This window comes from Carlito syrichta, unplaced genomic scaffold, assembly GCF_000164805.1.
Source record: "Carlito syrichta isolate Samal-C Ts95f unplaced genomic scaffold, Tarsius_syrichta-2.0.1 Scaffold173424, whole genome shotgun sequence".
Taxonomy (NCBI): domain Eukaryota; kingdom Metazoa; phylum Chordata; class Mammalia; order Primates; family Tarsiidae; genus Carlito; species Carlito syrichta.
In genome coordinates this window covers 695,340-707,581 of record NW_007117520.1, presented here as the reverse complement: position 1 = coordinate 707,581, position 12,242 = coordinate 695,340, and the positions used below count along the sequence as shown (strand labels likewise).

The 12,242-nt window shown below is 51.4% G+C and overlaps 1 protein-coding gene across 1 annotated transcript in view; it reads left to right on the top strand.

Moving 5' to 3' along the window:
* Nucleotides 1-12,242, top strand: part of CD247 (CD247 molecule) — an 82,814-nt gene that overhangs the window by 62,509 nt on the left and 8,063 nt on the right. The window contains exon 2 of the mRNA XM_021709323.1: nucleotides 11,475-11,578. Within this exon, the coding sequence (XP_021564998.1) occupies nucleotides 11,475-11,578 (104 nt within the window). The remainder of the gene's footprint in view (nucleotides 1-11,474; nucleotides 11,579-12,242) is intronic.

Below are 12,242 nucleotides of genomic sequence, written 5' to 3'. Positions count from 1 at the left end.
AGTGAGACTCTAACTCAAAAAAAAAAAAAAAAGAAAAAGAAAAGAAAAGAAAAGAAAAAGAAAATAAGTAAAAGTCTCCCAACCCCCTCTCTGGCTCTTCTGCATGAGTGACCATGGATAACTTTTGTGTGTGTGTATAGATAAACATATTTTAAACATTTTTCATTGTTGTAAAAGATACATAAAACTTACCACTTTCTCCATTTTTAGGTGTAATTCGTGGCATGAAGTACACCCACAATGTTGTGCAACCATCACCACTATCCATTTCCAGAACTTTCATCTCTCAAACACAAACACCACCAAGGTACATTTACATATATGTGTCTATATGCAGCTCACATAATATATTTTTCATGCACCAATATTGCACATACCACCTTAGAGCTTGCTTTTTTAGCCTAATTATCTGGGAGCACTTTCCATGGCAGCACATGAAGAACTGGTTGTGTGTGTGTGTGTGTTTGTGTGTGTGTGTGTGTGTGTGTGTGTGTGTGTTTTAACCGCTATGTATAAATACCAAAATTTATTAGGTTCCCAGGTAGTGAACATTTGTGTTATTTTCAGGTGATTTTGTTTTTGTTTTTGCTTCTGCAGATAATGATGCAATAAACATTTTTGTACAACTTTGTATACATTAGAGATCCTCTGTGAAATAAATTAAATTCTCAGAGAAATGGCAAAATCCTGCCTGGAATTTTGACAGAGGGGGTTTGAGCTAAAGCAGATTTCTTTTCAATGGTGCTCATGTTGAAGAGCAGAATGCAAGGGCTGTGTGAGAACAAAGGCTGCTGAGACCTGGCTTCTCCTCTGGGCTCTGCCGCGTGATCCGTGTGACTGCGGGAGAGTCACTTCACCTCCCTGACCTTCAGTCTCTTCATCTGCAAAGGAGAGCAAGTAAGATCTGCCCGGCTTACCTCACTCAGTTGTTGTTAGGATCAAATGAAATAAAAAATATAAAAGGGTTTTGTAAACTAAAAGTGAGAAGCGCATGTTTGGCACGACCATGATTGTCATAGCATCAGTCCCCGGAGTCAGCCAGAGAAAGCCCTGTATGTGTTCAAGCTGGCATCAAGAGGTAGGAAGGAGTGTTTCTCTGTATATCTATATATCGGCATACAAACATACACACATAAAGCACACACACACACACACACACACACACACACACAGCTTTCTTTGTGCATGGTCACACACATGCACACATATCTGTTTGTATTGTTCTATTTACATATATGTACAAACACACACACACACATATACACAAATATGTGTATATCATCTTATACTGTGGACCTGGCACATAGAGCTGTCTGCTAACCCGAGCCTCATCTGCTAGCCTTGGGGGACTGTTGGTGGAATGAGTGGCGGGAACTGAAACACACATACTGGTCACTTGCCTGTCACTGATTACTCCCAGGGTGAGGCTGCAGCCATCGTCCCCTCACCCTGGGTCCACTTCCCGTCTCTCTCTCTCTCTCTCTCTCTCTCTCCTTGCCCACCTCCCTGCTCGGCTGGGAGACCACAACTGCATCTTTCACATCCATGCCCACCACCAGCCCCATGCCTGGCACTTTCTCTTAACTATGAGTCACCACGTGATTTAGCACCCACTATGTGCCAGGCACTCTGCTAGGTGCCTACTTACATGCCGGGTGCCCTGTCCTCACAGTCACTGGAAGTTCATGAATTATGGTGGCTGTTTTCAGAGAAGGGACCTTCCCAGGGCTGCCAGAACAAAGCACTACAGACTGGGTGATCTAAAAGTCTGAAATGAATCTTCTCATAGGTCTGGAGGCCAGAAGCCCAAGCCTAAGGTCCTGGCAGGGCTGGTTTCCTCCAGGGTTTCTCTCCTGGCTCCTGTGTCATGTCACCCACCATCTCCTTTCTGTTCACATCCATGTTCCAACTTCCTCCTCTTTTTTTTTTAGATTAGAAAATATAGTTTATTTAAAAAGTAAATTAAAGTGGGAGAAAGAGGGGATTCACCTCCTTTAGGTAGGGGAGGGAGCCAAAGCCAGGAAACATGGCCCGGCCATAGCTCAAAAAGCACATAATCATACCACACCTTAGCAAGGCAATGGCCTCAGTTTCCTCTTCTTATAAGGACATCAGATGTGTCGGATTACAGCCCATCCTAATGGCCTCATTTCAATGTACTTACCTCCTTTAAAGACCCTTTCTCTAAATAAGGTCACATTCTTAGATATGACGGGTTAGGGCTTCAACCGCATGCTGAGTACAATTGCATGTTACGTCGTTGTCGTTTTGAGAAGTGGAATGTCCACACACCGTTGCGCTCCCACTGTGTGCCTGACCATTTAAACACACTCGTTATCTGATTTTATCCTCATGCATCCCTGAAAGGGGAGCACTCCCTCCTGAGCTGGGGAACCTGGTGTTCTGTCCCCTATCTGGAATGAAGGGGTGGGTGGTGGGAGGGCCCGTCCCCTCTCACCCCTGCTTGTGCCTATGGAGCTCTGCCGTGGGCATAGGCTCCAAAGCCTCTGGAGACCTCGAGCTCAGCCCGAAGGTGCCCCCCGCCCACGGGTCTCACTCACTTGCGCTGCACCCCTACCATGAAATTGGTACCACTAAACCCCTTTTGCAGATAGGAGGACTGACGCTCAGAGAGGTAATGATCACTATGTGTTAAGGGATTTATACCTTTGGCTGATTTCTCTCTTGAACTTGACTTATTTTTTTCAAATTAAAACTGAAATTATTGATTGAATTCCAAACTGTGAAAAGTTTAGGAATAAAACAGTTGATCACGGAGTAACTTACAATGGTGAAAAACTGAAAGCGAACCACCTCTCGTGGAATGGCTAAGAGGCGGTGTGAGACTTACTCGGCAACCAGCAAAACGGATATTTAGTCAAACTCTGAAATATGAGTATATGGAATAATATGAAATGTTAAGTTGTAATAGAATGCTAACTAAAAAAGCAAGTTTCTTCAGAAAAAAATGATATAAAATGAATACAAGTTATAAATAACAAGCGCTTTGGAAGTTCACCTGGCATCATATTCACAATGGCTGCCTATGAGAGTCATATGATGGGTGATTTTTATTGCTTTCTTGCTTTTCTGCACTTTTATAATGAGTTGACTTACTTGAAAATAAAAAGAAAAGCGATCACAAAATATTGCACTAATCATAACGACTTTAATGGAAATAAAAATGCGAGAAGGAAAATATTTGTCCATAATCCTGCTGGCCCTGAAAAAATCACGGTCCCTTTCTCTCCTCTTCCCTTGGTCTCTTCTCAGTCTACCCTTTGTGGGTAGTTGTGACCAAGAGGTCAGCTTTACCATGAAACATAAATATCTGAAACCCGACACCGAGGGAGTTGAGGAGACTGTGGTGATTAAAGTCAGGAGCTGCGCATTGCATGGCACCCAATAAACGAGGTAGGGTGGCTCTGCAGGTCGAGGCGACTGGGGCATCTCCAGGTGGGTCATCTGGGATGGGCACTGGCTAGGGTGGTCCTGGTCTTGCATGCACCAGCAGGCCATCTGGATCTACTCACCCCACAGACCTCTCAGCCCTCTGTCCCCTCAAAGAAAGGAGGCCAGCTGTCATGTCAGGACATTACCCGCTATCACAGTTTGCTCCTCAGAGAAGGAAGGACTCTACAGCCTGGTGGAGACCCCTCCCCAGCCCTGAGGACCAGCGAGCCATCCCAGGGCAGTTGCAAGTGGTGGCTCAGGCCTGGACTGTGGCTGCAGACACGCCTGGGCTCGGCCCTGGCTGTAGACCCATGGCATGTTGTTGATCTCTCTGAGACTCAGTTTGCCCAGCTGTGAAGTCAGCGTCCCTGTGCAGACCGAGAAAACTCACCTATGCTTCCTGGTTCAGGATAAATCTTCAACCAGTGGTTGTAACAATTACTCTGTGTGTCTAGCCTAAACCTTTCCTGCTGCAGTGTAAGTTCATTGCTCAGTGACAGGAACAACCCCTGGAGGGGCAGGTCTGGGTGCCCTGGTGCTGTGGTCGATGGGTTGGCACCCTGCCCAACACAGCCACCCGTGGCTGCTGCCACCACCTTCCTGAGAGCATGTGATTTCCTGTTTTCTAAAGTCTTAGCCTGCAGTGTCATCACCTGTCGTGCATGAGCCTGGAGGTGGAGCCGGGCAGCGGCAAGACCCTGGGCTCAGGCTGAAGGTACCAAGGGCGGAAGGTCAGGGAACTTGGAAGCTGGCGCTGGTGCCTGGTGCATGTGTTCCTGTGATTAACACAGATTCTATTAGCGGCTATGAACTGAGTGCTTACTGAGGCCTAGCCCAGCCCCTCTGAGGACCACATGCCCTGTGAGGTGGCTGTGATTGCTCCGTCATGGCACAGCCTCAGAGCCAGGACTTGGACTCAAGTCGGCTACCTTCACAGGATTTGTTCTTACTGCGATGCTTCCTGTTTAAGTGGAGCAAGCAGGCCTGGGTGGGATTTGAAAAGCTGCCCCGTAGAAACAGGAGGTTCTGTGTCATTTGTGCTTCTGAAGGCAAGGCTAGGATCAAAGTCTTTTGTTGTATTTTTAACTCTAAAAATTAGAGCTCTCCACCAGAAAGCTCTCATGGTGGGCGGTGAGCTCCTTGTAATGCAAGGTATTCAAGCAGAGGCCAGAAGTCCCTGCCAGAGAAGAAATTTCTGCAACTGGCAAGGGTCACTCTGGATGAGAGAAATTTCAGAAGCACAGGAATAAAGTGGAGAGAAAAGGGACTTTGCCTTAGATGCACTTAGAGATTTTCTAGCTGCGTGTCCTGTCGGGGCTTCAATGTTCTTATCTGAGAAATAGACTTGGTAATCATTCTGCCCATGTTATACAAGGTTGTTCTGAGGACTAAACCAGACCACGCAAGGGCAAAGCATTCTCTAAACTGCATGCTGAGTGCGAATGCACGCCGCATCTTTGTCCCTTTGAGAAGTGGGACATTCTCAGGATGTCCACATACTGCTGTACTCCCACTGTGTGCCTGGCCGTTCATACACACTCGTTATCTGATTTTGTCCTCACACACCCCTGAAGGGTACGCACCCCATCCTGAGCTGGGGAGCCTGGGGTTCTGTCCCCCACATGCATGAAGGGGTGGGCGGTGGGAGGGCTCATCCCCTCTTCCTCCTGCTTATGCCTACAGAGCTCTGCCGTGGGCATAGGCTCCAAGGCATCTGGAGACCTCGGGCTCAGCCCGCACCACTGTGTGAGCACCTCTCCACATGTCTCACTCATTTGCTCTGCACCCCTCTGTGAAGTCGCTCTCACTAAATCCCTTTTGCAGATAGGAGGACTGACACTCAGAGAGGCTGAGAAAGCTGTCCCCAAACACAAAGCCAAGAAGAGACAGATTCTGAATTCGTTTTCTGTTTTTTGTTTTTGAGTCGGGATCGCACTTTGTTGCCCAGGTTGAAGCACAGTTGCACGATCACGGCTCATTACGGCTTGACCTCTTGGGCTCAGGGGATCCTCCCACCTCAGCCTCCCAGGTAGTTGGGACTACAGACATGAACCCACACCTAGCTAACTGTTTTTATTTTTTTGTAGGGACGAAGTCTCGCTATACTGCCTCAGTTGCTCTCAAACTCCTGGGCTCAAGCAATCCTCCCACCTCAGCCTCCCAAAGTGCTGGGATTATAGGTGTGAGCCGTTGTGCCTGGCCCAAAATTTGAATCTTAAAAGACTTTTGCCTGGACGGCCTATGTTCCTTCTTCTTCACTAGTGGCCTGTGATGTGAGGAGGGGAATGAAACCAAAATGCACCATCTGTGCTTTCCCAAGTTGGGGGGAGGGGGGTGTAGGGGGACATTCGAAGTGAAACATGCACAGGCTGCTATGACTAAGTGTCAGAACGGTAAGCAGCAAGGCTGTGAACTCAGAGGTATGTGTGAACTCTGGGTCCTTTTTTGTTTTTGTTTTGAGCTGGGGTCTCACTTTTGCCCCGGTTGAAGCACAGTGGCATGATCACGGCTCATCACAGCCTTGACCTCTTGGTCAAGGTGCCCCTAAGGCAGATGCCTAAAAGAAGTGTCAGAGTGAGGAGACCCAGGGTCCCACCCAGCCTCGCCACTAACCAGCAGGTTACCTTGGTGGAGTTGCTTCCTTCCTCTGGACTCAGCTTACCAGCCTGGGAATTGGGTCCAGTAGTAGCCCCTTACCCACCTCCTGGTCTCTCACAAGAATCAAACTCGATCAAGAACAGGAAGTCATTTTAAAAGTACATACTGGGTTCAAATGAGAGGTGTCCTTACCTGCCAGAGGTGAGATGGTTCAGCAGAAGCCCAGCTTCCCAGCAGGACTTGCTGGAGGAGGCTGGAGGGTGGAGGAGGAGCCAGTGTGCATTTGCAGCTTCAGGCTATGACAGGGCCCAGCATATGAAGACCTAATCCCTGTTTCAGAAGTTCCCAGTCTGGCTCAGAGACAGCACAATTCAGAGACATCTCACCCAGAGAAAGCAGATTCTATAAGGATGGGTGCCTCCCTACGCTGCCCTTGGGAGGGTCCAGAATCTTCCTGTTAGTGGTCAGAGCCATGAAACTTCCTCAACTCAGGACTTTCATGAAGATGACAACAGGCTGTACGGGGCTGGCAAGGTTTGCTCTCACTCATCAGACTCATGACACTGTTAGACGCAAGGAACCACACAGATGGGTACTCCGTGATCATCCTCCGCTGGTCCTGGAGCCTCCTTAGGTCCCACAGGGCCTGTCATGGCTGTCCTGCTATGTGGGGGAGAGGGACATCAGCTTAACGTACAACTTAAAGTGAAAATCATGGCGACCACAATAGCCAACATCACGGAGCACATGTTCTTATGGAGTCTTTCACCCTATAAGAATTACCTTTAATCCTCACCACCATCCCATGAGACACCATCTAATGAGACACAGTTTTACAGATGAGAACACCAAGGCATAGGGAAGTCTGCTGAAACACAGTTTGAAGTATACTACAGTCACAGTGTTCAAGGATAAGGCTCCTTACTGTGTGACTGAGATGTCTGCGTGTTGCCTGCGTGGCTGGATCTGTCGAAGGCCGGCTCCCCTCAGATGGGCTCTGGCCTCATCCTGGCGATGCTGCAGCTCTGAATCTCAACCCTAGTCAGGCAGTGGAATCCCCAAGCCCGGGCCCAACCCCAGGTCACTGAAATCAGAGCCTCTGGGAGAGGGGTGGGATGAGAATGTGTGAGAACCCTCCTCCGTGTCTGGGCCCCCTTTCAGATACGGAGGCTCTCCTGGGTTCTGTGACTCTGGAGAGCACAATATAAAACAGCTCCTCTATTGCACAGGGAAGCAGCCATATGTGGCAACCTTGAATGTCTCCTGGGAGTGACAGGGCTCCCTCAGGATGGAGGGTGGTAGAAGTGTGATCGACGGGCACCAGTGCTCAGGGAGGGAGGTGAGCAGGCCTCTCCTCATGGTGGGGGATGGCAGACAGGGAGGCCCTTGCACCCTGCATGTGTCCTCACAACAAGCTAAGCCCTAGGACCCACAAAAGCATGGGCTGGCTTGGAAGACCCTACCCAAATGCCAGACATATTACCTCATAGAAGATACGGGAGGCCACCATTGGCAAAAACACCTGCCAATCAAGCTCACTTGATTCTCACTACAGCCCTGCAGGTAAATATGAATACTTTCCATTTAGAAGGAGAGCCTGACACCCAGAGAGGTGAGGCGACTTGTCCAAGACCACACAGCCAGGAAGTGACAGGAGAAGTTCTGGAATCCACCTGCATCCAGTCCAGGGCTCTTTCCACTTCCACAGCCTCTGGCACAGAGCAGATGCCCACTGGCTATCCAATCAGTTATGAATGGGGCCCCATATCTCTACGTAAAGCCTTGGGGCCGCCCTGCCTCCCAGGCCCAGGTCTCCCAGCACACAGGGACTGAGAAGAGGGAGGGTCAGCCCAGGGAAGTGCATTGGGCTGATATCCCACACACGCCATACTTGTCACTGGCCATAAAGTCACGCTACTCTTTTTTTCTCTTTTTTTGAGTTGGAGTCTCACTCTTGTCACCCAGGCTGGAGTGCAGTGGCATGCTCATGGGCACTGCAGCCTCGACCTGCTGGGTTTAGGTGATCCTTCCGCCTCAGCCTTCCAAGTATCTGGAACTACAGATGCATGTCACCATACCCAACTAATTTTTGTGATTTATTGTAGAGACAAGGGCTCATCAAGTTTCCCAGGCTGGTCTCAAACCCCCGGGGTCAGCAATCTTCTCGCCTCAGCCTCCCAAAGTGCTGGGATTACAGGCTGAGCCACCGTGCCTGGCCACACTGCTCTTTAAAAAGAAGGGCAAAAAGAAAACTTGTCCCTATGGCTTATCTCAGGGAGGTGCCCAATTCCTCTGCCCCTCACTTCCTCCCCCCAACCCCCGCTGACTCTGCACAGCGTGGAGAAATATTTCTTGTGATGTGTGCTAAATTTACTGTCCAGTAATTCTTCTGTTCTCATTTTCTGTGACTACAGCTGAGAGATTTTTTTTTTGAGTCTCAACTAGCCCTGTAAATTACCACTGCCGTTGCCTCTCCAGCCCTCAAAGAAAAAACTGTCCCCCTAAGCCTAGCTCAGTAACTCATGCCTGTAATCACTTTGGGAGGCCAAAGTGAGAAGATAGCCTGAACCCAGGAGTTCAAGACCAGCCTAGGCAACACGGTGAGACCTCATCTCTACAAAAAATAAAACAAATCAGCTGGACGTGGTAGTACACGCCTGTCATCCCAACTACGTGGAAGGCAGAGGTAGAAGGATCGCCTGATCCCAGGAGGTCGAGGTTGCGGTGAGTTGTGATTGTGCCTCTGCACTCCAGCGTGGGTGACTGAGTGACACTCTGAATCAAACAACAACAACAACAAAACAAACCGCCCCAGCTTCGGTGGCCATCGCTGGGGGCTGGCGGCTTGTTCCCCAGAGGCCTTGGGACCTTCCCTCGGGTCAGCAGGGAATCCCAGGACTGCCTCAGGGCTGGTTGGGACTGGGTCCAGCATAGTCCTCCTTGCTGAAACTCAGTCTTGAGAACTCCCATAACATAGAATGATTGTCTACCCTGTGCTCTGCCCTCTGATGGGGGTGGGGAGGTGGGGCCTGGAACACGAGGCAGCACTGAGGAAGATGCGCCATTGGTCTCAAGTGCTTACCGCCTAGGTGGGGGTATTTCTGGGTCCACATAAGTGATGTTTGTAGAGTGCTTTGTGTGTCACAGGCCTTTGTATCCACATCCCCACACTGATGATCCCTGGGGCTTGGATGGCAGGACAGAGTCTGTTTTGGTGTGTGGGGGGTGAGGGGGGCAGTTAACAAGGTGGGCCTGGAGGAGGAACCAGCTCAAGTGCAGATAGGAGGCAGGGAAGCCTGGGTGTGTTCAAGGGGGATGGAGTGTAAAAGTCAGGAGTGAGAGGGACAGGCTGCTCAGGCCTGGGCTGGTCCACGTTTGGATGCTCCTCCCAGTGACTGGGTCATCAGTGGTCTCTGAGCAGGATATGCGGAAAGTCTACAAGCAGATCAGCTGCCTGGGGCCAAGGGGGTTCCTGAATTAGGGTTGGAGCCCAAAGTTCCAGGACAGAGGATATCAAGGTGGTGGGGATGGGGACGCTGGGGCCAGCCTTGAGTCAGCTGCTGCCATGGCTTGTGGGGGAAGCCAACACGTCGCTGGCATGGAAGGGTAAGCAGGGCTGGGCCCGGGGACAGGAAGGGGCGGGGGACACTGCCGGGCTCAGCCCCGGGCGGCCTCTTACTATGCTCTAAACCCTGAGTCTGGGCACCTCAGTCTGGGTGGGGTGCTGGGAGGAGGATCTGGCATTGACTACATTGAAGGCGGTGTCTGGCACAGAGTAGACGTTGAAGAAATGTTACAGTGTGTTCCTGTTTAACGCAAGAGACGGCTGAAAGCTGGTAACTAACTTGCACCCGAGTCACACAGCTGGTGTGGATGCGCCCGCGCTCCGCAGATAGTTGGTGTTCATTAGCTCTGCCCTCTGTGGGTCCGCCGGCGGCCACCAGAGGGCGCCCTGGCCTCGGGAGCAGAGGGGGGCGGGGCTGGCGTGGGCCTCAGCTCTCGGGTACCAGGCTGGAGTGGAGTGAGGACACAGGCCGTAGTCCCGGGGTGCAGGTTGAGTTGCTGCGCGCTTGCCTCACAGGAAGCACGGTCAAGGCTAAAATCCGTTTCTCCTTACACGGTGCAGTGATCTTTCCGATGAAAACGCTCACTTAGGCTGGGCTCGGTGGCTCAGCCTACAAGCCCAGCACTTAGAGAGGCCGAGGCGAGTGGATTGCCTGAGCCTGCGGGTTCAAGACCAGCCCAGGCAACTTGGTGAGACCTCGTCGCTACAATAAATCAAAATTAGCCGGATGTGGTAGCGCGTGCCTGTAGTTCCGGCTACTTGGAAGGTTGAGGTGGAAGGATCGCCGGAGCCCAGCAGGTCGACACTGGGGTAGTCGTGAGTGAGCACGCCACGGCACTCCAGCCTGGGTGATAGAGTGAGACTCCAATGGAAAAAAAAAGCAAAAAACAAAAAACGCTCACTTGTATTTAGCCATACTTACCGTGCCTTGTTTCCTGGTCCATCATGACCCAATATCAATATCAACTAAACACATATTATTAACAAGTTTGACAAAGGCTAATATGGTGTAGGGATTAGGGGCACCTCAGAAATTTGGGACAAGAGAAGTTAAACAAAGGGAACCCTGAGTTGCTTCAAATTTTACCAGATAGTAGGGTTGCAGGGAGAACAAAGGTGGGAACATGAAGAGGGAACAGCACATGCAAAGGCACAGAGGAAAATAGTCTGGAAGAGCAAGTTGTGTCCTGGGTATGGTGAGTGTGTGTGTGAGTGGGTGGGGGTGGACAGAGACCGAGACCACAGAACTGGGACTGGTGGGCAGGGAGATGCCATTCCCAGGTGAGTTTGCCAAAGGTACCTCTGTCTGAGGCTCATAGACGGGAAGGGAAGTCAAGCATCAGACCCCACTGCCCTGGGTGGGAGAGTACCTGGCACTGAGAAGTCAGGGAGCCAGGAGGGGAGAGTTAACCCACATTCTCACTGTCCTGAGCCCCACCCTGGCCAGCCCCCAAGGATCTCATTTCCCCCCCTGTGGGAGTTCAGGAGCTCACGCGCCAGTCCAGGGGTACCATTCGTCCAGATGTGGAGTTGGTGGTTCACACGGGGGCTCCCACACAGTGGGCTCCCACGCTTCTGAAGCAGGGTCCTGCACACGGGGCACAGCCTCACCTTCCCACCTAGTCTCTGCCTCCCCGCCATCGTCCCGGGCACTTTGTCCCCACTGAGACAGGCGAGGTTTTCCCAGGGGTCGGCTGAGGTGGGAGGGAGGGTGGCTATAGTCAGGCTAAGTCATGGGGGTTGGATCAATCTCCTTGTCATGATTTCTTTGGCCACAAGCCTCAGGGCCACCAGGGGCTGGGAGGGATCTGTTCTTGTCACCTCAGGCCTGGCTGACCGACTTTGTCTCTTGGCACAGAGGCACAGAGCTTCGGCCTGCTGGATCCCAAACTCTGCTACCTGCTGGATGGGATCCTCTTCATCTACGGTGTGGTTATCACTGCCCTGTTCCTGAGAGCCAAGGTGGGTGCCACTAGGCTTGGGAGGAGGGGTGGGTTCCCCCGCTGGGGTGGAGGTTCAGAGGGGTGGCATCTTGGACAGCCTCAGGCATAGCTAGTGCCTGGGGCTTGGTGTCCATGGGCAAGACAGGGACCAGCCAAGTGTGCTCACAGGGTGGGCTGAGGAGGTGGTGGGTGTCTGGCTGAGCTGGCTGGGGTGTGAGGGAGAGCCTGGCGCCGCGCGCCTCGGCGAGGAGCTGGGCATATGTGTGAGCACCAGCATCCTGGGCAAAAAAGGGGCTTTCACTCAGGTCATTAGGGGCAGGGGGTGGGGGTGGGGGAGAAGGGTCTGGCCTCTTCCTGGGTCCTGCTGTGCAGCTGCAAAGGGAGGCCACGTCAGCCTTTCTCTTAAACCCAGTTTCCCCATTTGTAAATAGGAGAGTTGGCCCAGAGCAGATCCGGGAGTTCGCGGAGGGGTTGGGCATGGACGTGGGCAGAGGGCGGAAGGATTTAGGGACAGGGAGGCTCCAGGTCCTGTGGGCTCTTCAGTGCCGGAACCCCTTTCTCTTTTGAATTTTGGACTTTGGCATTAGATTGTATTTGAAACGCCAAGTCGTGCTGACTTCCTTTCTTAAGTCTGAAGACACCGCCGGCTGGTCTCTGAGGCTGCGGCCAGCGCCCGCGCCTGG